The 24,649-nt window shown below is 45.1% G+C and overlaps 1 protein-coding gene across 1 annotated transcript in view; it reads left to right on the top strand.

Annotated features, from left to right (window-relative positions):
• The window catches only part of tg (thyroglobulin), a 419,486-nt gene that overhangs the window by 33,647 nt on the left and 361,190 nt on the right, over positions 1–24,649 (top strand). Inside the window, exons 10-12 of the mRNA XM_067976982.1 lie at positions 1,442–2,035; positions 20,051–20,293; positions 24,108–24,245. Of these exons, the coding sequence (XP_067833083.1) occupies positions 1,442–2,035; positions 20,051–20,293; positions 24,108–24,245 (975 nt within the window). The remainder of the gene's footprint in view (positions 1–1,441; positions 2,036–20,050; positions 20,294–24,107; positions 24,246–24,649) is intronic.

Here is a 24,649-nt window from a genome sequence, read left to right as displayed (position 1 = left end):
GGAAGCAGATCAAACAGTAATTTTCAAAAGGGAATAGGATATATCCTTAAAAAGGAAAAATTTGCAGGGCTATGGAGAAAGTGTGGGACCAATTAGATAGATCTTTCATGGCACAGGCACGATGGGCCAAATGGCCTCCTTCTGTGCTGTAAGAATCTATGATTCTATAACCGTAAGAGTTTCAACTGGGCTACCTTTAAGTCCCTCCTCTTCAGGCCAAATATTTTTCCAGCTTTAGCACGGTGTTACAATGTCCCCAATTTTCAAATCTCCAGGGATTTTTAGATCAGAAAGAGTTACCACACCAGTATAATGTGTCTATATATCTATTTATAGAAATATTAAAGAAACTGCACACAGGCTGTGAGTTGCAGAGTGATTTATTTAACTCCATGTTCCTCTAACCTTACAATGGTCTTGAATCATGGTATGGTAGTGTTGTGGTTGTATTAATGGACTAGTTAATCCAGTGACCTGGACTAATAATCCAGAGAGTGTGAGGTCAAATCCTATCGTGGCAGTTTAAGAATTTGAATTCTGTTAAAAAAGTTTGGAACAAAAAAAGTTTTGGAAGTAAACAAAATAGTATCAGTAAGGGTGACCATGAGACTGTTGGATTGTTGCAAAAATCCAACTGGTTCATTAATGTTTTAAGGAAAGGAACTGTGCTAAGGTGTCAGCGTTGGCTCAATTGGTAACACTCTTGGCTCACAGTCATAAAGTTGTGGATTCAAGTCCAACTTCAGAGATTTGAGCAAATAATCTTGGCTGACACCCCAGGGAGTGCTGCACTGTCAGAGGTGCCGTCTTTTGGATGAGACGTTAAACTGAGGCCCCATCTGCCCTTTCAGGTGGACATAAAAGATCCCATGGCACTATTCGAAGAAGAGCAGGGGAGTTTTCCCTGGTGTCCTGGCCAATATTAATCCCCCAACCAACATCACTAAAACAGATTATATGCTGTTCGTGGGACCTTGCTGTGCGCAAATCAGTTGCTGCATGTCCTACTTTACAACTGTAACTACACTTCAAAAAGTATTTAATTGGCTGTGAAGTGCTTTGGGATGCCCTGAGGTCACGAAAGACGCTTATATAAATGCAAGTCTTTGTTCTTTCTTGCTGTCCTTATCTGGACTGGCCTAAATGTGACTCCAGTCCCATGCCAATGTGGTTGACTCTTGACTGTCCACCGAAGTGGCCTAGCAAGCCATCCAGTTAAGGGCAACTAAGGATGGGCAATAAGTGCCAGCCTTGGTAGTGAAGCTCATATCCAGAGATTGAATTAAAAAAAACCTGCTCTTATCAGTTATACAGTTAAGCAAAGCCTGTAGAAAGATGAAGTAACAGATAGACAGTAAGTGAAAGATCCCAGAGCATTCTTATACTGAACATTACAACTAGGTAAGAAGATAAATATTCTAATATTCTTTTCCCTTTCCAGGCCCCAGTGCTTGCCAATTGACTGCAGCCCAGAGGTTCATAAAGACGGTTGAGATGCTGTTGTCAGACCCAAGCTCATTCTCGGTGCCTGCAGTCTACATCCCTCAGTGCAAAGAAAATGGAGACTGGCGACAAGTCCAGTGTGATGGCCCACCACAACATGCCATTGAATTTTATCAGCAGTGGATTTCTCAGAATAATGGAGGCGAGGAGCTGCCAGTCACTGCCATCTTGAACGAGGTGATTGGATACAGTAGATCATCCCGTGTTTCCAAGGGTTTTGAGGTGTTCGTGAAGGAACTCTATGAAAAGGAGCATCAGCATCTCTTTCCAGTGTTCTCTGGATACCCAACTTTCAATTCTATTTCTGCTGACGATTTTGCAGCAATTGTCACAGCTGAACCGGGCACCAATATCTTGCTGAACCCCTACGTGTTTTGGCAGTTGTTGTTTGGTAACGTGATGGACTATCCAGGGTCATACTCTGATTTCAGTGTGCAACTAGCTTACTTGGAGCTGCGGAGGTGCTGGTGCGTTGATGAAAGTGGAGAAGAGCTGCCAGGGACAAAAGCTGAAATAAATCAATTTCCACAATGTAAGTAATGCTGCAGTTAGAAATCATTCCAAGTTTGTTTGTTCAATCCCTCTCTCCCCCTCCCTCCTTAACTTCTTGCTCAATCCCTCTGTCTTTCCTGTCTCCCTCTCTCCCACTTTCTTGACTAATTTCTCTCACTGCCCTTCCATACATGACTCTCCCTACCTCTCTTTCCCTCTCTTGTTTGCACTTCCCTACCTCTGTCACCTTTCCTTTTCCTCTCTATCCCTCTTTCTGTCCATATATTCTGCCCACTTCCTCTCACGCTACATCACTAGTTTCCATAGGGGTGAAATTAGTCTTCGTCGGTAGTGTGGGACATGATCATAGTGAATTGGCAGCCCATTTTACACTGTGCCTGATTTTATTTTCTATTGACTTCAATGGAATTCAAAATCGGGCACCGTGTAATGCTGGTTGCCGATTCACTAAGTGTATTTTGTGCTACTGGTGAAGACCAATTTCACCCCGAGCATCTTTATCTCTCAGTCTTATTCTCTAACTTCCTCCATTTCCTTATTACTCTATCACTACCTCAGTTTCCTTGTTACTCTAGCATTCTCTCATTGTCTCAGTTTTATTGTTACTCTATCACTCTCACACACTTTCTGGTTTCCTTGTTACTCTCTCATTCTCTTACACGATTTTGATTTCCTTGTAACTCTTATCACTTACACCATCTCCATTTTCTTATTTACTCTTAGACACGCTCACTGTCACGGTGTCTTTGTTAGTCTATCACTCTCTCACTATCTTGCTTTCCTTATTACTCTATCACTTTAACACTATCTATTTTCCTGTATGATTCTTATACTGTTAGATTTCTTTATTACTCTACACTTTCTCACTGTCTGCATTCCTTGTTACTCTTTTGCTCACTCACATTGTCTCCATTTCCTTGTTACTCTCTTATTGTCTTAGTTCAATTGTTATTCTATTGGCTGTACCTTGGGCCGGATTTTGCTGTGAAAATAATGGTGAGCCTAACAGCACTCACCGTTATTTCAGTACAAATGGTAGAGCAATTTCCGGCGACCGCACATGTGCAGTTAAACGTAGAAGTCCGGAAGTTGCTCTATCAGATGCCCTGCTCCTCCATAAGCGTTGGGAGAACAGCATCTCACTGGCTGACTCACCTTTCAAATGAATGGAACGGTGTGAAGTTCCTGCACTGCCCTGATGGATATGAATTAATCTCACCAAAAAAAGGTATGTCAAGTCACTTAAGTCTAAGTACCCTTATATCGGTGTGGTAAGTTTTAATGATTGTCAAACAACTTCTCTGGCTCTGAAAATTAACTTCTCCAAGTATGGAGTCTCGTTCCTTCAGATTCGAATTGTTGTTGGACATTTAAAAAAATATATAAAATGTGTCATTTTTTTCTTTTTCTTTTTGTCTCTTTTATCTTTGTCCCTTAATTCAATATTTCTTACCCTGTCTTTATTTCTCTTTCTATACCTGATCTGACATTGAATTCACTATTCTAACTTACACTTCCTGGTTCTGACACTTTGCTGCTCATTAGATGCTTCAATCTGATTGGTTAAGGGGATAGACAGTTGCTTGCCCCGTTCATACAGGTCCCAGATGCCCTGTAGGGGGCGCCATTTTGGATTCAGTGCCGCATGAGAGGAACTGGCTGTGAAGAGAAACAAGTAAAGTTTATGGGTACGTGCAAGTCTAATGGGTGGCAGGTGCCGTTCGTTCGCCGCTCAGAGGAAAATCCAGTCTTATAGAAAAAAAATTCTATTTTCTTTACCTTACTTCCTAGGAACATAGAAATGCAGGAACAGGAGTAGCCAATTCAGCCCCTCGAGCCTCTTCCACTATTCTATTAGACTATGGCTGATCTGTACACCAACTCCAATTACCTGCCTTTGATTCATATCCCTTGATACCCCTACCATACAAAAATCTATCCATCTCAGTCTTAAAAAATTCAATTGACCCAGCATCCACAGCCTTTTTGGGGACAGAGTTCCAGATTTCCATTACCCTGTGTGTGAAAAAGTGCTTTCTGATTTCACTTCTAAAATGCCTAGCTCTAATTGAAAGATTGTGCCCTCTTGTTCTGGATTCCCCCACCACAGGGAATAATTTCTCTGTGTCTATCTTATGGAATCCATTTATATTTTAAAGACCTCGATTAGATCACCCCCCCAACCTTCAAATCTCAAGGGAATACAAGCCAAGTTTATGCAACCTGGCCTCATAACCCTTTAAGCCTTTGTATCATTCTGGTGAATCTGCGCTGTACCCCCTCCAAGACTAAGATAACCTTCTTGAGTTATGGTGCCCAAAAGTGAATACAGTATTCCAGATGAGGTCTGATCAAGGCTCTGCACAATTGAAGTACAACATCCTCCACTTTGTATTCAAATCCCCTTGAGATAAAAGCCTGATTTTTTTTTAATCCTTTCTCTTATTTCCCTCTGGCTGACACACATGTTTCAGCTCAGCTGGTAGGGCAGAATATTCTTTACTTTAGACTTCTGCAGTGTCCCATTGGAAAATTCTCTGCAATTGTCAGAAAAGGGGAGATGATACAAATGGAAGAGGGCAGAGAGTATTAAGACGTGGGCCTCAGTTCTGTCTTTTCAAAAAATTCTTGGTAATTTATTTTTCTTAGTTCCATGTTCTTCTATTTATAGTGCGATGAACTTTCAATGGAGAAGGCAGGGTCGTGACCTGCTCATTGGCATCTGCCAAAGTTGCCCTTCAGCTTATTAAGGGATCTGGGGGTCCTCGTGCAAGAAAATCAAAAAGTTAGTATGCAGGTGCAGCAGGTGATCAAGAAGGCCAACGGAATGTTGGCTTTTATTGCTAGGGGGATAGAATATAAAAACAGGGAGGTATTGCTGCAGTTATACAAGGTATTGGTGAGACCGCACCTGGAATACTGCATTTAGTTTTGGTGTCCATACTTAAGAAAAGACATACTTGCTCTCGAGGCAGTACAGAGAAGGTTCACTCGGTTAATCCCGGGGATGAGGGGGTGGACATATGAGGAGAGGTTGAGTAGATTGGGATTCTACTCATTGGAGTTCAGAAGAATGAGAGGCGATCTTATTGAAACATATAAGATTGTGAAGGGGCTTGATCGGGTGGATGCAGTAAGGATGTTCCCAAGGATGGGTGAAACTAGAACTAGGGGGCATAATCTTAGAATAAGGGGCTGCTCTTTCAAAACTGAGATGAGGAGAAACTTCTTCACTCAGAGGGTAGTAGGTCTGTGGAATTTGCTGCCCCAGGAAGCTGTGGAAGCTACATCATTAAATAAATTTAAAACAGAAATAGACAGTTTCCTAGAAGTAAAGGGAATTAGGGGTTACGGGGAGCGGGCAGGAAATTGGACATGAATTTAAATTTGAGGTTAGGATCAGATCAGATCAGCCATGAACTTATTGAATGGCGGAGCAGCTCGAGGGGCCGATTGGCCTACTCCTGCTCCTATTTCTTATGTTCTTATACCGCCTCCTGGCTTTCACTCCCTCCCTGAGCTAATGTGCCAAACATCCACTTGATGCCTCCCTCCACCATGAAATGATCGAAATCAGAAGCTCAGTGTGGGGAATCATGCCTATTTTCTTGTATGTGGCTTGATCGAGTGCAGACACATTGGAGGTAAAAAGGAAAGAAAGAAATTGCATTTATATAGCACCTTTCATGACCTCAGGACGTCCCAAAGCACTTTACAGCCAATGAAGAACTATTGAAATGTAGTCACTGTTGTAATGTAGGAAATGTAGCAGCCAATTTGCACACAGCAAGGTCCCACAAACGGTAATAAAATAAATGACCAGATCACCTATTCTTTAGGTGTTGGCTGAGGGATAAATTATGGCCAAGACTTCGAATAGTGCCATGGGATCTTTTACATCCACCTGAGAGAGCAGACGTTTAACGTCTCATCTGAAAGACGGCACCTCCGACAGTGCAGCACTCCCTTAGTACTGCATTGGAGTGTCAGCCTAAATTATGTGCTCAAGTCTCTGGAGTGGGACTTGAACCCACATCCTTCTGACTCAGAGAGTGCTACTACTGGGCCGCGGCTAACACCTAGGGCTAGAAATTCCACTTTGGGCGCAATTTCCCAATGCACCCAAAATGCTTGAAATTGCGCTGGTTAGGTTAGGCTTTAAGTTTCCGTTAAAATTCATTTGCATGATCACCAAAGTAAAATCTTCCATGAACCAGCGCAATTGGGCAGTGTAATAGAATGTAATTGTTTCTTTTTTTTCCATTCCTTTAAAAAGTATTCCTTGATATATTTAAGAGTGGTAACCTGGTGCAGTTTTATTAATACAGCTGAAAATGGGTTTATCACCATAAATAAGCATTTTTAATAAGGGTGTCCAGTCCTCCACCTGTGAGTAACCTGATCTAAAATCACTGAAAATGGCTTAAAATTATACTGAACAATTTAATAATTTCGTTGGTGCACATTGGTCAGTTTCTTAGTAAATTCAATATTTTTTGATATGAAGAAACTTTTAAAACGTGCCTACTAGTGCCTGTGTGCCTAAGAAAATGAGCACAATTTGACGAACCTTCCCGAACCAACGCAATTGGCGGAATCTCGCAATTTCGACATGAGGTGCGTGGCCAGTTTTGCCGGTGGGGCCCAATTTGGGCGAATTGAATCTTGAACCAACATAAAAGAACGCGGAAAACATGAACATAAGTAGTTTTGGGAGTAACTCACTTACATTTAAAGTTCCCTGATCTTGTGCGCTGGTTTGGCCGATTCTGCCTGGATTATGCTGATATAACTAACAGAAACAAACGGAAACTCAACCCCCTAATTTTCAATTTACTGCTGGAGCTTACAATTGGCTTTGCGGGTCAGGTGCCCATTAGAAATCCATGGAGTGGGCGCCCGACCGGCAACATTCTGGCGGTAAGTTGAAAATTCCCCCCATTGTACCTCATAGTTACCTTAAGGTCCTTCCTCGGAGTGAGGTCTTAAACCAGCCTCTGGTTCCCACGAGGTGCCATGGCACTGTTTGAAAAAGAGCAGGGAGATCTCCTGGTTTCCTGGGTAACATTTTATCCTGAGCCAACACCACCAAAAGAAGATTGACTGGTGATTCATCTAATTGCTATTTGTGGAATGTCGCTGGCTTAGAATGGCCACATTTTCCAACATAACAAGAGTGGCTGAGCTTCAAAAATTTATTCATTGAATGTGAAACATTTTAATATTGATGTGATAAGGCAGAATAGAAATACAAGTGTTTTTATTAGGTGCGACCTTAACTACTTTATTCAGTGGCCCTTTCCTTTAATGGAGTAAAATTTCCACAGGAATTTTGTTTCTCCAGTTAATTTTCTTCCTCCTCAACATGTTGAGTCCTTGCTTGGGTATAGTTCAATAGGTCCTCTCTTATCTCACCCAGCGATCATTATTCTTATGCAAGCCTTGCCAATGAGCGTCGGCAAGTTATTCAACCGCTAGGGATATCACAGCACAGGAAGATTCTGCCTTTACCCAACCTCCACAAACTTCCAGAGGAGTTGCTGGGCAGCAATCAGGAGCGGGGTCCCCCGGCCGAGGAGCTAAAGCCAACCCGGGGAGCTGAGGCCAATTGTAGCACCCCATATCGGCCCAGCTGAGATCATGGGCTATAAATTGGTCCGCGTAGTGCCCATTGGGTCCTAAGGACCCAAAATGGCATCCAGGATGCAAGCGCACACTTCTAGCGTGACATGCACCAGACATCATCTTGGTAAAGGTGTTTGTGCATGATACCATGTAAAGTAGGGAGAATGTGCAATGTTGATTTAAAGGGACAGAAGCGATTTTGGAACTCAACGCTCCAGCCAATGCACTGTCTTAACCTCACACAGCTGAACATGTCGTAGACGCCCCCCCCCCCCCCACCCCACCAGCACTATTTAAAGGGATCATGCAGGTATTACAAGTTAGTTGCTGGATTATTGCTTCTGGCTGGTACAATTGTAAATGTTTGAAGAAGCTTCCAATACTTGGAGAAAGTTGCAATATTATATAGAAAGTGGCCTGGCAGGTCCTGCATTACTGTTGGTGGCATTTAAAACATTGTGCTGAACAAGGTTTCTGCCAACCATGGGTGGCCTGCTAGGGCTCCCGCTGGGCATTGAACATGACTGGGAGCATGCAGAGAGGCCACGCAGAGCAGGTCAAGCTGCGAGGAGAGGGAGGAGGAGGAGTAAGCACAGGGCACTGAGCAGGAGGCCATATCCAGTGAGGGCCTTCAGAGACCAATTCTCTTACCTCAACCTGAGTGAAGATCAGTGCATCCGATGCTGCGGATCACAGAAGAGGTCGTGATGGAGATTTGTCAACTGCTGCAGCCACAACTGCAGCCTCAGAGCAGGGCAACGACAGCATTGCCTTGGTGCTGAACTTTTACGGCTCTGGATCCTTTCAGGTGCTGCTAGCATTATGTGCAACATCTCGCAGTTTGCAGTGCAGTGCTGCATAAGGGAGGTCACTGAGGAACTGTGTAAGCTGCGTAACAGATCAACAGATTCACCCCGCAGATTAAGAGAGTGCAGGTAGAGAGGGACTTGGTGACCGCCAGACAGACAAGGACGACCAGGCAGGTAGTTCAGGAGTCCCCTGATGGCATCTCACTCTCCAACCAGAATTCTTGATCGGGTGGATGCGGTAAGGATGTTCCCAAGGATGGGTGAAACTAGAACTAGGGGGCATAATCTTAGAATAAGGGGCTGCTCTTTCAAAACTGAGATGAGGAGAAACTTCTTCACTCAGAGGGTGGTAGGTCTGTGGAATTTGCTGCCCCAGGAAGCTGTGGAAGCTACATCATTAAATAAATTTAAAACAGAAATAGACAGTTTCCTAGAAGTAAAGGGAATTAGGGGTTACGGGGAGCGGGCAGGAAATTGGACATGAATTTAGATTTGAGGTTAGGATCAGATCAGCCATGATCTTATTGAATGGCGGAGCAGGCTCGAGGGGCCGATTGGCCTACTCCTGCTCCTATTTCTTATGTTCTTATGTTCTTATTCAGTTCTGGGTACTTGTGGGGGAGAGGGTTCCTCTGGGGAGTGCAGCCAGAGCCAAGACCAGAGCACCATGAATGGCTCAGCTGTACGGGGGGTGGGGGGGGTGGGGGGAAGGAGAAAGGTTGAGAGAGCAATAGTGATAGGGGACTCTATAGTTAGGGGAGCAGACAGGCGTTTCTGCGGCTGCAAACGTGATTCCAGGATGGTATGTTGCCTCCCTGGTGCCAGGGTCGTGGATGTCACTGAGCGGCTGCAGGACATTCTGAAGGGGGAAGGTGAACAGCCAGAGATCGTGGTCCATATCGGTACCAATGACATAGGTAAAAAGAGGGATGAGGTCCTGCAAGCAGAATATAAGGAGTTAAGAAATAAGTTAAAAAGCAGGACCTCAAGGGTAGTAATCTCAGGATTACACCCAGTGCCACGTGCTAGTGAGTATAGGAATAGGAGAATAGATCAGATGAATGCGTGGCTGGAGGGTTGGTGCAGGAGGGAGGGATTTAGATTCCTGAGGAATTGGGACCTATTCTGGGGAAGGTGGGACCTGTACAAGCCGGACGGGTTGCACCTCAACAGATCCAGGACGAATATCCTCGCAGGGGGGTTTGGTACTGCTGTTGGGGAGGGTTTAAACTAGAGTGGCAGGGGGATGGGAACCTGAGTGGGGAGTCAAAAGAGAGTAAAGTTGAGAGAAGCAAGAGAGGGGAAGACCCAGGGGAAATTTACAATACAAATAGTTGTTCAAGAACAAGTGAAAGGGAAAAGCATACAGCAGCAGAAAGAAAGTGTACTTTAGGCACTACTGATAAAATGAAAACTAGAAGGTGTAAAGCGATTAATCCAGCATCAAAGCTGAAGGTCAGGCTAGGGTGTGTGGCCCAACTAAGAGTTCTATATACAAACGCACAGAGTATAAGGAATAAATTAAATGAACTACAGGCACAAATTCAAATTGGAGGGTATGACATGATAGCTATTACTGAGACATGGATGCAGTATGGTCAGGATTGGGAACTAAATAAACCAGATTATAAGGTCTACAGGAGAAATAGGGAAAATGGAAGAGGGGGAGGAGTAACCTCAGTGATTAGAGATTAAATCACTTCAATGATAAAGGAGGATATAATGAGAGGTAAGCAGCCAACAGAGAACTTATGGGTTGAATTGAGAAAAAGGAAAGGATCTAAGACTATAGTGGGAGTTGTGTATAGGACCCCTGGCAGCAGCTCTGAAGTGCTAGATTGTTTAATGCAGAGATTAGACAAGCATGTAACAATGGCATAGTGGTCTTAATGGGGGACTTTAACTTTCACATAGATTGGGAAAAGCAGATCAGCAACTGTCAGAAAGGTAGTGAATTTCTTGAATGTGTCCAGGATAGTTTTCTACAGCAGTATGTCCTAGAGGCAAGAAGGGGGCAAGCCATACCAGATTTAGTAATGAGTAATGAACCAGATTTAGTTAACAGCTTAACTGTGCGTGAACATCTATCCAATAGCGATCATAACATGATCGAGTTCAAGGTAGTGTTTGAAAGGGAAAAAAGTGAATCAGCTGCTAAGATTCTAGACTTGGGTAAGGCCGACTTCAATGGGATGAGACAGAGACTGTCCACAGTAAACTGGGCAAATCTGTTAATGGGTAAAACGACTGATGATCAGTGGGAAATGTTTAAAGAAACATTTAATGTGATGCAGAACCGGTTTATACCCCTGAGGGGCAAGAACTCTACTTGCCAAAAAAAACAGCCATGGACAATAAAGAGGTAAGGGACAGTATAAGACATAAGGAAAGGGCATACAAAAAGGTAAAAAATGGCACAGATCCTGACGAATGGGAAAGATACAAAGATCAACAAAGGGTCACAAAACAGATAGTAAGAGCTACAAAAAGAAAGCATGAAAAGAAAATTGTAAGGGATATCAAAAACAATACAAAGAACTTTTATAGTTATATTAGGAAAAAGAGGGTGGTCAGGAGCAGTGTTGGCCCCTTAAAAACTGAAAGTGGGCTTATTGTCATTGACAATGGGGAAATGGCGGACATGTTGAATAATTACTTTGTGTCAGTATTCACAGTAGAAAAAGAGGATAGCATGCTGGAAATCCCAAGAAAACTAATATTGAATCGGGGAAAGGGACTCAATAAAATTAACATAAGTAAAACAACAGTAATGTAGAAAATAATAGCACTAATGAGAAACAAATCCCCAGGACCAGATGGTTTCCATCCCAGGGTTTCAAAAGGAAGTGGGTGAGCACATTGCAGATGCCCTAACTATAATATTTCAAAGTTCTCTGGATTCAGGAACTGTCCCTCTAGATTCGAAAATTGCACATGTCACTCTGCTTTTTAAGAAACGAGAGAGAGAGAAACCAAGCAATTATAGACCAGTTAGCCTAACATCTGTTGTGGGGAAAATGCTGGAGTCTATAATTAAGGATAGAGTGACTGAACACCTCGAAAATTTTCAGTTAATCAGAGAGAGCCAGCATGGATTTGTGAAAGGTAGGTCGTGCCTGACAAATCTGATTGAATTTTTTGAAGAGGTGACTAAAGTAGTGGACAGGGGAATGTCATTTATATGGACTTCCAGAGGGCATTTGATAAAGTCCCACATAGGAGACTGTTAGCTAAGATAGAAGCCCATGGAATCGAGGGAAAAGTACGGACTTGGTTCAGAAGTTGGCTGAGCGAAAGACGACAGAGAGTAGGGATAATGGGTAGGTACTCACATTGGCAGGATGTGACTAGTGGAGTCCCGCAGGGATCTGTCTTGGGGCCTTAATTATTCACAATATTTATTACCGACTTAGATGAAGGCATAGAAAGTCTCATATCTAAGTTTGCCGATGACACAAAGATTGGTGGCATTGTAAGCAGTGTAGATGAAAACATAAAATAACAAAGGGATATTGATAGATTAGGTGAATAGGCAAAACTGTGGCATATGGAATTCAATGTAGGCAAATGTGAGGTCATCCACTTTGGACCAAAAAAGGATAGAACAGTGTACTTTCTAAATGGTAAAAAGTTAAAAACAGTGGATGTCCAAAGGGACTTAGGGGTTCAGGTACATAGATCATTGAAGTGACATGGTTGAGGGAGGGGCAAGACTGGCAGCTCAATATTCCGGGGTACAGAATTTTCAGGCGAGACAGAGGGGGAGGTATAAGAGGAGGGGGGGTCGCAATATTAATTAAAGAATCAATTACTGCCATAAGGAGGGATGATATATTAGCAGGTTCCTCTAATGAGGCCATATGGGTGGAGCTTAAAAACAAAAAGGGGGCAAGCACTTTGATGGGAGTGTACTATAGGCCCCCAAACAGTCAGGGGGAGATAGAGGAACAGATATGTAGGCAAATCTCAGAAAATTGTGCAAATAATAGGGTAATAATAGTGGGGGATTGCAACTTCCCCAATATTAACTGGGATACTCAGAGTGTAAAAGGCTTAGAGGGTACAAAATTCTTAACGTGCATCCAGGAGAGCTTTTTGAGCCAGCATGTAGAAAGTCCTACAAGAGAGGGGGCGGTACTGGACCTAATTCTAGGGAATGTGGCCGGCCAAGTGGAAGAAGTGCTAGCAGGTGAGCACTTTGGTGAGAGTGACCATAATTCGGTGAGATTTAAGGTGGTCATGGAAAAGGACAGGGAGGGGCCGGAAATAAAGGTTCTAAATTGGGGGAAGGCCGATTTTAATAGGATAAGGCAGGATCTGGCCAAAAGGGACTGGGATCAGCTGCTTGTAGGAAAATCCGCATCGGAGCAATGGGAGTTTTTCAGAAGGGAGATTGAGACCATACAATGGCAACATGTTCCCATAAAGGTCAAGGGTGGTTCCAAGAACTCCAGGGAACCTTGGATGTCAGGGGATATATGAGAATGGATTAGGAAAAAAAGGAGGGCTTTTGGCAGATACAAAAGGCTAAAGACGGAGGAAGCCCTAGAGGAGTACAAAAAGTGCAGGGGGATACTTAAAAAAGAAATTAGGAGATCAAGGAGGGGCCATGAAATAACACTGGCGAGCAAAATAAAGGAAAATCCTAAGATGTTTTATAAGTATATTAAGGGTAAGAGGATGACTTGGGAAAAAATAGGGCCCATTAGGGACAAAAATGGCAATCTGTTTTGGAGCCGGCAGATGTAGGAGGGGTTCTAAATGAATTTTTTGCATCTGTTTTCACTATGGAGAAGGACGATGTAGACATAGAAATACGGCAGGGGGACTGTGATATACTCGAACATATTAACATCGAGTGGGAGGAGGTATTGGCGGTTTTAGCAGGCCTAAAAATGGATAAATCCCCAGGCCCGGACGAAATGTATCCCAGGCTACTGTGTGAGGCAAAGGAGGAGATTGCGGGGGCTCTGACACATATATTCAGAACCTCTCTGGCCACAGGGGATGTGCCAGAGGACTGGAGAACCGCTAATGTAATACCATTATTCAAGAAGGGGAGTAGGGAAAAACCGGGGAACTACAGGCCAGTGAGCCTAACATCAGTGGTAGGAAAATTATTGGAAAAAATTCTGAAGGACAAAATTAGTCTCCACTTGGAGAAGCAAGGATTAATCAGGGATAGTCAACATGGCTTTGTCAAGGGAAGATCATGTCTGACTAATTTGATTGAATTTTTTGAGGGGGTGACTAGGCGTGTGGATGAGGGTAACGCAGTGGATGTGGTATACATGGATTTCAGTAAGGCCTTCGATAAAGTCCCCCACAGGAGACTGGTCAAGAAGGTACGAGCCCATGGAATCCAGGGTGCCTTGGCACTTTGGATACAAAACTGGCTTAGTGGCAGAAGGCAGAGGGTGATGGTCGAAGGTTGTTTTTGTGACTGGAAGCCTGTGGCCAGTCGGGTACCACAGGGATCGGTGCTGGATCCCTTGCTGTTTGTGGTCTACATTAATGACTTGGATATGAATGTAAAAGGTATGATCAATAAGTTCGCTGATGATACAAAAATTGGTAGGGTGGTAAATAGCGAGGAGGATAGCCTCAGTCTGCAGGACGATATAGATGGGTTGGTCAGATGGGCAGAACAGTGGCAAATGGAATTTAACCCGGAAAAGTGCGAGGTGATGCACTTTGGAGGGACTAACAAGGCAAGGGAATACACAATGAATGGGAGGACCCTAGGCAAGACAGAGGGTCAGAGGGATCTTGATGTGCAAGTTCACAGATCCCTGAAGGCGGCGGAACAGGTAGATAAGGTGGTAAAGAAGGCATATGGGATACTTGCCTTTATTAGCCGAGGCATAGAATATAAGAGCAAGGAGGTTATGATGAAGCTGTATAAAACACTGGTTAGGCCACAGCTGGAGTACTGTGTGCAGTTCTGGTCGCCACACTACAGGAAGGATGTGATCGCTTTGGAGAGGGTGCAGAGGAGATTCACCAGGATGTTACCAGGGCTGGAGCGCTTCAGCTATGAAGAGAGACTGGGAAGATTGGGTTTGTTTTCCTTGGAGCAGAGGAGGCTGAGGGGGGACATGATTGAAGTGTACAAAATTATGAGGGGCACAGATAGGATGGATACTAAGGAGCTTTTTCCCTTCGTTGAGGGTTCTATAACAAGGGGACATAGATTCAAGGTAAAAGGCGGGAGGTTTAGAGGGGATTTGAGAAAGAACTTTTTCACCCAGAGGGTGGTTGGAGTCTGGAACTCACTGCCTGAAAGGGTTGTGGAGGCAGGAACCCTCACAACATTCAAGAAGCATTTGGATGAGCACTTGAAATGCCATAGCATACAAGGCTACGGACCAAATGCTGGAATATGGGATTAGAGTAGACAGGGCTGATGGCCGGCGCGGACACGATGGGCCGAAGGGCCTCTATCCGTGCTGTATAACTCTATGACTCTATGACTCTATGAAGTGTCATGAACAGGTGCAGAAAATAATCAATAAGGCTAATGGAATGCTGGCCTTTATATGTGGAGGACTAGAGTACAAGGGGGTAGAAGTTATGCTGCAGCTATACAAAACCCTGGTTAGACCGCACCTGGAGTACTGTGAGCATTTCTGGGCATCGCACCTTCGGAAGGACATATTGGCCTTGGAGGGAGTGCAGCGTAGGTTTACTAGAATGATACCCGGACTTCAAGGATTAAGTTACGAGGAGAGATTACACAAATTGAGGTTGTATTCTCTAGAGTTTCGAAGGTTAAGGGGTGATCTGATCGAGGTTTATAAGATATTAAGGGGAACAGATAGAGTGGATAGAGAGAAACTATTTCTGCTGGTTGGGGATTCTAGGAGTAGGGGGCACAGTCTAAAAATTAGAGCCAGACCTTTCAGGAGTGAGATTCGAAAACATTTCTACACGCAAAGGATGGTAGACGTTTGGAACTCTCTTCCGCAAACGGCAATTGATGCTAGCTCAATTGCTATATTTAAATCTGAGATAGATAGCTTTTTGCCAACCAAATGTATTAAGGGCTATGGGGCTAAGGCAGGTATATGGAGTTAGATCACAGATCAGCCATGATATTATCAAATGGTAGAGCCGGCTCGAGGGGCTGAATGATCTACTCCTGTTCCTATGTTCCTGTAACGTTCCCTCTTGACACAGAGAAGCAAAATGAGTGAGCACAAGGGTTTGCTTGCGTTGCAGGCTTCCCCATGGTGCAGGATACCATTGACTGCACGCATATTGCCATGTGTGCTCCACATCTCAACTCGGCCATCTTCATGAACAGAGAGAGTTTTCCCATTCCCTCAATGTGCAGCTGGTGTACAACCACACGCAGCGCATCATGCAGGTCAATGCCCGCTACCCTGGCAGCAGTCATGATTCCTTTATTCTGCAGCAGTCCAACATCCCACCTGTCTTTCAACTGGCTCGGCAAGTTAAAGGCTGGCTACTGGCCGACAAGGGCTATCCCCTCATGAGGTGGCTCATGACTCTGGTCAGGAACCCATGCACACGTGCAGAGCAGGCCTACAATGAGAGCCATGCAGAGCACGTGCAGAGCAGGCCTACAACGAAAAATCATTGAGCACACCATAGGTGTCCTAAAGCAACGCTTCCTCTGCCTGGACCATTTTGGAGGAGCCCTGCAGTACTTCGCAGAGCGGTTGTAAAGATTCGTTGTTGTCTGCTGCATGCTGCACAACCTCGCCATTATGAGAGGACAGCCCTTGCCACCACCTATCCGGCAAGATCCTGAGCCAGAGGCAGAGGAATAGGAGAAAGAGGCGGAGGAGGAAGTGGAGGAAGAGGCAAAGAGGCAACAAGGTGCACAGGCTCCTTCTGCCAGGGCTCTGCGTGCTCACCTTATTGATGAACGATATCAGTAACCTCAACGATACCTCCCAAGTCACCAGCAGTCCTACACTCTTCACCTTTCCTCTCCCACATGACCATCAAATCGACCTCCTTATGATTACACATTGCTTCCCCCCGCAGCTCATCGCATAAATAAAAACCACCAACTGCAACTTCAAATACAAATTTATAAACTAACACATGAAATCATGTATACAACATTACACTATTCACCCTTGTGCATTCCCTTAGTGCGTGTTGTTCATGTGCCTTTTCCTTTCCTAGTGCTCCTATGAGGTGCATCCCCAGTGGCTGGAGCATGAGTGGTGGACCTTGAATTAAGGAGCGTGCAGATGGCCGTGGAGGACGACCTTGAGCAGCTCTGGGACGGAAGAGCCCGGCTTCAAACTGCACCATCTCGGCCTGGGCTACAGCAGTCTGGCCTGGCTGGCTGACAGGCAACAGCAAGGGCACTGACGGAGTGGCAGGGGTGGGAGCAGGAATGCTGCCAGCCTGAGAGAGGACAGCAGGTCTGACTGCCATGGTGCCACTGCCACTCCCCCGGGGCGACGCCTCAGCAATCCTGGTGATCTGCTGGAGAACAGATTGCTGGACTGCTGTGACGCCCTGGAAGCCCCGTTCCACAGTGGAACCCAGAGCCACATTAGCAGCAGTCTGAGCTTCCAAGGCAGCAGTCAGACCTTGGATGGCAGATGTTTGTGCTGCAATGGAAGCTGTGACATCAGTCATCAGATGCTGCACCATGGTGGGTTCCACATGTGTGCTGATGGAGGTGATCGCCCATTCCATGTGGGTAAGAATGGGCTCCAAGCAAACCCCTGTGCTAAGTTCGAGGTGGACTCCTCCATGCCCCTTGTCAATGTGTGCAGGCTTTCCAGTGCACCAAGCATTTGGCTGTGTATGCCCATCAGCCGCCTTCTGTAGTCTGGCCCCTCCGACGAGCTGGCACCTGTGGTATCCGTTCCCCCATCCCCGGCTCCTGCGCACTTGTGCCCTTGTCTCATCACGTACAGGTCCCCCCTCTAACCTAGCCTCTATACTACATGTAATGTCAGTATCTGAGCTGGTGGATGCGAGTGTCAATCAAGTGACGGTATGGCTTCATCATCACTGTCTTCCTCCTCCTCCTCCTCCTCCTCGGATGGTGCCAGCTCCAGCTCTTGGGTATCTGCAATGACAAAGGGAGATGGGTTGAGTTGTGGAACAGGGATGGAGAAAGTAAGACGTGCCTGCTGACACCATCTGCTGCACGTGAGTCAGAAAAGATTGTGGGATGAGGGAGATGTAGGAAATGAGAAGGAGGATTAGGTATGCAGAGACCCTCATCGCCGAGACCTCCAGCATCGTCAGTGGCCATGGCTGCAGTGACGGCCCGCCCAATGATCCCCAGCACTGTCTTCCCCCATGGGGGTGAGGATGTGTAGGTGTGCCTGTCCTTGCTGCTCCCAGCTGTTATGCGCCACCTTCTCCTGCAAGACAGAGGGAAGTGTGTCAGTGAGTGCCCTGCAAGGTGTCATGGTTGAATAGTTGCCAGTGTGTGTGATCTGTGAGTTGTGGGTGTGTGACTTGCAAGTGTGGTACTATGTGAGGGCGAGATGCAGAATCCGAAGTGCAGCGTTGCGTACGGATGGAAAGCATTTGTTGGTGGGTGGGTGACTGGAGGTGTCGTGCGTGGAGCAGTGGTGCAGTTGGTAGGATGTGCCACTTGTCACTTGAATTCATTCACCTTGACCATTCGTGTCAAATCATTGAACTTTTTCCTGCACTGCATCCATGTGCGTGGTGCAATGCTCCTGGCATTCACTTTCAGCGCCACTTCCTCCCACTGCCTCCGCAGCATGTATCTGGAGGGCCTCCTGCCACCCTGTGGATACAGGATGGCCCTCCGTGCGCCCACCTCTTCCACCAAGGCCTCTAGTGCATCATTTGAGAACCTTGGTGCATGCTCTCTCGCAGGTCCAGCCATTAGATTTTTCTTCCATGCCCGATTGAATTGACAGTGCACCTCCCTTTTAAGAGGTGCAGGCTGCCTTTAAGTAGTGCTGGCCACGCCCCATATCGGGCCCCCTACTAGCGCATGCAGCCACTCAACAGTGCAGGTAGCGCTGGCTGCACGCAGCAATCATGCAGATTATCAGGCAGCACGAATGTCACGTGCTGCCTGCATCTCAACAACGGGTGCAGGTTAATTGCGCACCGTGACCCCCACACCCAGTTTCGGGGGTTGACAAATTTAACCCCCCATCTGTCGTAGCATGGATCTACAAATTCACTACAAAAGGAGAAATATGGACCATTTAAGATATCTGACATATAGGCTTGATGTGTCCAAACTGCAGTCCATGGTACCACATCAGGCCTACAAATCTGCTACCCGGCACCTGACCCTCCAACAGCTCAGTCCGTCTTTGTGCTTATATTTCTTACTCCGCTCGTGTTTCCTCTTTGAATTTTGGGGATCTGGTTCCTCACCCTCATTGATGAATAAATCTTAAATCTGAACACCAAGATTCAGTTAGTATTGGCAGCTTGAGATATAGATAAATTAATGAGAATATTCATTTCAATTTTGTATGAGGCATGTGGTCTCCATGATGTGGACCTTACTAACCCACAAAGAGAACAAGTTCGAACCCTCCTGGATTATACCAAATTTTTAAATCTTGAATTTAATATGGGCCGATGATACTCCATAGAGATTGCACCTTTTTAGGATTGCTGGTACCTGCGTATTATGTTATAAGAGTACTACTTCCAATCTCCATGAGGCACCATTTGTACCATGGTGATACATGGCAGGGGTACAATAAAGATTATTTTTGTTTTATTTTGCTCAGCATCCAACCCATGCTGTTCCTGATTTGAGAATACTTGATGGGGCAGTGTAGAGGGACCTTTACTCTGTATCTAACCTATGCTGTATTTGATCTGAGTGTACTAGAGGAAGCTTTACTCTATACCCAATGTGTGTTGTACCTGGCCTGGGAGTACTAAATGGGAAATTGAGAGGTAAAACCTGCAAATTGTTCCACTCCTGAGACAATCCCTCACCTGTATGAGTGAGAAAATTAGCATAAAATGGGAGGTGTTGCACATGAGTAGCAATTTCCATAGGACTGTAGAGAAATGAGATATCAGTGTTTACTGCCATAATGTAAACATGGACTATTTGGATTCCTATGCAATATACAGTCATTGTGTTATGTTTGTATTATGTACAATCATTGTGTTATGTTTGTGTTATGTACAATCATTGTGTTATGTTTGGGTTATGTACAACCATTGTGTTGTGTTTGGGTTATGTACAACCATTGTGTTATGTTGGGGTTATGTACAATCATTGTGTTATGTTGGGGTTATGTACAATCATTGTGTTATGTTTGGGTTATATACAACCATTCTGTTATGTTTGGGTTATGTACAACCATTGTGTTATGTTGGGGTTATGTACAACCATTGTGTTGTGTTTGGGTTATATACAACCATTCTGTTATGTTTGGGTTATGTACAACCATTGTGTTATGTTGGGGTTATGTACAACCATTGTGTTGTGTTTGGGTTATATACAACCATTCTGTTATGTTTGGGTTATGTACAACCATTCTGTTATGTTGGGGTTATGTACAATCATTGTGTTATGTTTGGGTTATGTACAATCTTTGTGCTTTATTTTTGTAATATGCCATTCTTGTATTATGTTCTAGGTCCAGGACCCTGTGATCGTGCTGTTCAGCAAGTCCTTCGATTTATTGAAGAGGCAGATGAACACATAGTGGCCTCCAACAATTCCAATATTCCCTTTGCCCAGGGTTTCTTATTGGCCAGTGGTATCCAGCTGACACAGAATGAACTGCTTCATTCCCCTGGGATGTTCCAATCAGGCCTTTCCTTTTCTGAAACTTTGCTGAGTGGATCTGACTACGCTGTTCGACTTGCTGCCCGATCCAGTGAGTACATTTGTTTAATCTATGGATCCATAAGCTACAATCCTAACCCTGAGTGAATCTGTATTACTATCTAAATCACTATATCAGTCTCCAGACCCTGTGAGTAAATCTATATTACTGTCCAGATTTAGTGAGTCAAATCCGTAACACTGTCCTGTCCCACACCAATCCCATCCACCCAATATTCCTGTCCTCACTGACCTTCATAGACTCCTGGGGGGTAATTTTAACCCCTAGAACGGGTGGGTTGGGGGCGAGTGGGCCGTGAAAATAGTATATATTGGGAGCGGGACTGCATCCCAGCTCCAACATGCGCACTTCCGGGTTTGACCCAGGCACGTTTGGATGCGCGCACACTTCAGACACCCGGAAGTCCAATATTTAAAGGGCCAATTTAGGTACTTGAAAGACATAAGTTGATTCTGCAACAGAATTGATTTTAACTTCTCCTGAACGTATCTCCGATGGCTTCTGAAACACGCCATAGAAACAGAGGTGAGTCACAGCCAAAGCTCATTTGGCCCTTTCATAAACTGGAAGGGATATCACTCCATCAGTGCACAGCTGGTGTGCCACCACCAGAAGAGATTTCTGCAGGGGTGTGCCAGATTCCCTGGCAGCTGTCATGATTCATCGATTTTGCATGAGTCCAACATCCCGGACCTCTTCCATACACAAGACAAACTTAATGGCTGGCTCCTTGGAGGCAAGGGATTCCCCCTGCAGACTTGGCTCATGACATCTTTCAGAAACCCCACCAACAAGGCACAGCAGCTGTACAATGACAGTCACATCACCACCAGGTCTGTCATTGAGCAAGCCATAGGAATGCTGAAGATGCACTTCAGGTGCCTGGAGAGATCTGGGGGAGCCCTTCAGTACACACCAGCGAGGGTGCAGAATAATCATTGTGTGTTACGTCCTACATAACATAGGTCATCAGAAAGGGTTACAGGTGGAGGAGGTCAAATGTGCTCATGAAGCATCCTCATCCACAGGCAACATTGAAGAAGAGCATGAGGAGGAGAAGGAGGAGGAGGAGGACGAGGAAGAGGTGCAAAATGAAGATGGGGAACCCATCGCCAGGGCAGCGCTGCACATTGCTGCCCGTGATGCCAGGGATTCCCTCATCTCTAGCAGGTTTTCATAATAAGATCTGCAAATTGAAGACTATAATCTACTCAGGCTGCCTGGAACAATCACCACCACCACTAGAAACTCCCCCCCCTCCTCTGTTTGCACAAAACAGTGCTTCAATCGTGCATACACCCATTGTAAACGCATCCAATGGGTGGCATTATGTCTTGGCATTCATGATGAAGCACATGAAAGGGCGAATCTACAAAGGGGACTCAATAATGAGCAAGACGTGGCAGTGGTGATGAGAATTATAACATTTAATTTGTCATGAACAAAAATAACATATAAATTAACAACATGACATTCTGACAAATACTCTTGTGCATACCCTTGGTGAATTACAGCACCTTAGCCTTCCTCTTCCTACTGCTTCTACATGGTGTATCCATTATGGCTTCAGCAGAGGTTGCTCAGATCCCTGCCCTGAGTGATAAGATGCTCTCGGCCTATGACCCCTGGGTTTTGAAGCCCGTGAGGGCATCACCAAAGACTGCTCCACCTGCACCTGTGCAGGGGCAGACTCAGCCATCGGGAGAGGAGGCAGCATCGTGGGTACTGGTTGAGGAGGGGGCAACGGGTAAGATGTGGGACTCCTTTGAGTGCAGTCCCCACTTCCATGTCTCCTTTCACCATCATCCTTCTACTGGGCCAGCGCAACAACACTCCCACCACTCTGCTGGAAAACAGGCTGGTAAGCAGATGTGCCGCATTCTAAGGCCACGGCCGAAGTATCTGTCTGCCTGTTTAAGGTGGCAGATATGTTGGCATCCAGAGTCTGCACAGCCATTGTTATGGCCTGCATAGACTCATTTGAGCTCAATGGAGGCTACCATTCTCACCATCGCAGTTATTTTCGCATTTACCTGTGCCACCAATCCACTAGCGATGGAGTTCGACTCCTTCATCCTTTCCGCTATTGTGGAGAGGGTGCGTGTCATGTTCTTCATTACTTCGCAAAGGTACAGCTGTACCTCTATCTTTCTCAATCCCAACGATGACGTCCAGTGTTCAGCATCTGTGTCCAACTGAGCAGAGATTGGAGAGGAGTGTGCCTCCCGACGCAGACTCTCCACAGCTGTCCCTGCCACCAGTGTCTACTCATGCACACTTGTGAGTGTTGAATCACCAGGTGACAACCTGGTATCTGTTGTGGAGCATGACTGGAAGTCATGTGACAATGCAGCCTCAGAAAAATTGAGCTTCTCTGAGGAATCACCTTCTTCCATTGCGTCTGACTGTTCTTCAGTCCGTGAAGGCCCTGGAAAACAACATAAACCAATATTAAGTATTCATTGGAGAAGTGACAATCTTTCCAATGATCATACCGAAGTGTGGAACAGTTCAATCATTGATAACATCAGTTCATCATGTTTTATGAAGGATGTTAAAGTTCTGTCACCAGCCATCTGTGGATTGCCAGTCTTGCCATCTCCGACGGTCGGCATGCAACCGTCTGACTGATGTCCATCGCCTCCTTCTCGGCACTTGTCAACTGGACAATTTGTGGTGGCCAGCCTCCAGTTCTAGTCCTCTCCTTTGCATTTTGCACTCTATTTTCCTACAAGGGGAGAAATAATAGACCTGTGAGTGACTGATAGTGACATCTTCATCCGATGGATGCATTTCTTTGGGTGAGGCTGACATTGAACAGATACATCAGAGGGTGACTATCAGACAGATTCATCACATTGCATCAGGATTGGGGTGAGTGGCAGTGGTGGATGCACAAATGGGAAGGTGAGGAAGTGCATAGAAGGTAAGTTGGTGATGCAACTTAAGTGGGCGTGAGGAGCGATGTGATGGAATAGCCTTGCCAACACTGAGTAAGGGGTGGAGGGGGGGGGGGGGTTGCATTTCACAGGATGTAGGTGAATCAGTAACTGTACTTACTTTTCCTGACCTGGTTAAGTCATTAAATCGCTTCCTGCATTGTATCCATGACCTTGCCACTTTGCAGAGCAACTATAATCTAATTGAATGGTGGAACATGCTTGAAGGGCTCAATGATCTACTTCTGATTCTATATTCCCTACAATGCTCCCCCCTCCCCCGCACCCCAGAACTATGTGTTCCTCCAACTCTGGCCACTTATGTATCTCATCTCCCCTTGCCCACCACTGGTGGCCATGCTTTCAGCTGCCAAGGCCTTATACTCTAGAATTCCTTAAACCTTTCTGTCTCTCCACCATCCCCTCCTCCTTCAACACCTTCTTTTTGGTCACTCCTCCTTGTATCTCCATCTCCATCTCTGGCTTGGCATCCATTTTTGTTTATTTTCACCTCTGTGAAGCCATGTGATGTTTTTCTACATTAAAGCAGCTAGGTGAATGCAAGTTGTTGTTGCCACTGCCGTATGTATCAACTTGGATCCAAGTTGACCTCACAAAAATCTCACTCACTTCCCCCCAGAAAGAGAGTCAATATGATAAAGATTTAAGACCTATATATCATCAGAAAATTACCTGCAGTAAATAAAATCTCATCTGTAAAAACAAATCAGGAGCTTTGAGATTCTTTAGATATTGAAAACAATGCAGATATCTGATTATTGCCAGGAGACTTTTACATGCTGTACTTGTGGAGAAGTAACTTGTTAACCTGCTCTGGCTTTTCTGTGTTAAAGTCACTTGTTTCATGTCCTACCTGAATTTGCTAATGAGGTGCTTCCAAACAGCTCTGAATTTCTACTGGAGAAATCGATTGATTAAGGAAAGGACTCTTGGTGAGCTGACACTAAAAGGTTACAGCCCTTACCTGCCCCAATGCGATGGTCTTGGAAACTGGGAGCCAACCCAATGCTACGAGAGTACTGGTGAGTGCGATGGTTTAACTTGAAAATATCACCAACAGTACCAGAAAGCCAAGAAAATTCATCAGGGACTAGAGGGAAAAAGAAAGCTGTGAATGTTGGGAATCTGCAACCATGACACGAAATACTAGAATTGCATATCAACAATGGCATGTTTTTCTGTAATACCCTTTATAGCAGCACATCTCAAAGTACAACTGTTAGGCAGACTTTGAGCAGGAGATGGATAAAGCGAGCAGAAGACGGGAACGATTAAGTGTGGCAATAAAATGTTTAGTCAAAGAGATAGACTTTAAGAGCCCTTTGAAGGAAGAGATAGTGATTTTTTGAAAGAGTTCCAAAGATTGATAGATCATGACAGGTTGGGTGCAGTGGGTTAGTTATCACCTGAAAGGGAAAGATAGGGT

Source organism: Heptranchias perlo, chromosome 3, assembly GCF_035084215.1.
Source record: "Heptranchias perlo isolate sHepPer1 chromosome 3, sHepPer1.hap1, whole genome shotgun sequence".
Classification (NCBI taxonomy): domain Eukaryota; kingdom Metazoa; phylum Chordata; class Chondrichthyes; order Hexanchiformes; family Hexanchidae; genus Heptranchias; species Heptranchias perlo.
Note: the sequence above shows the minus strand (reverse complement) of the source record. Positions and strands in the feature narration are given on the sequence as shown.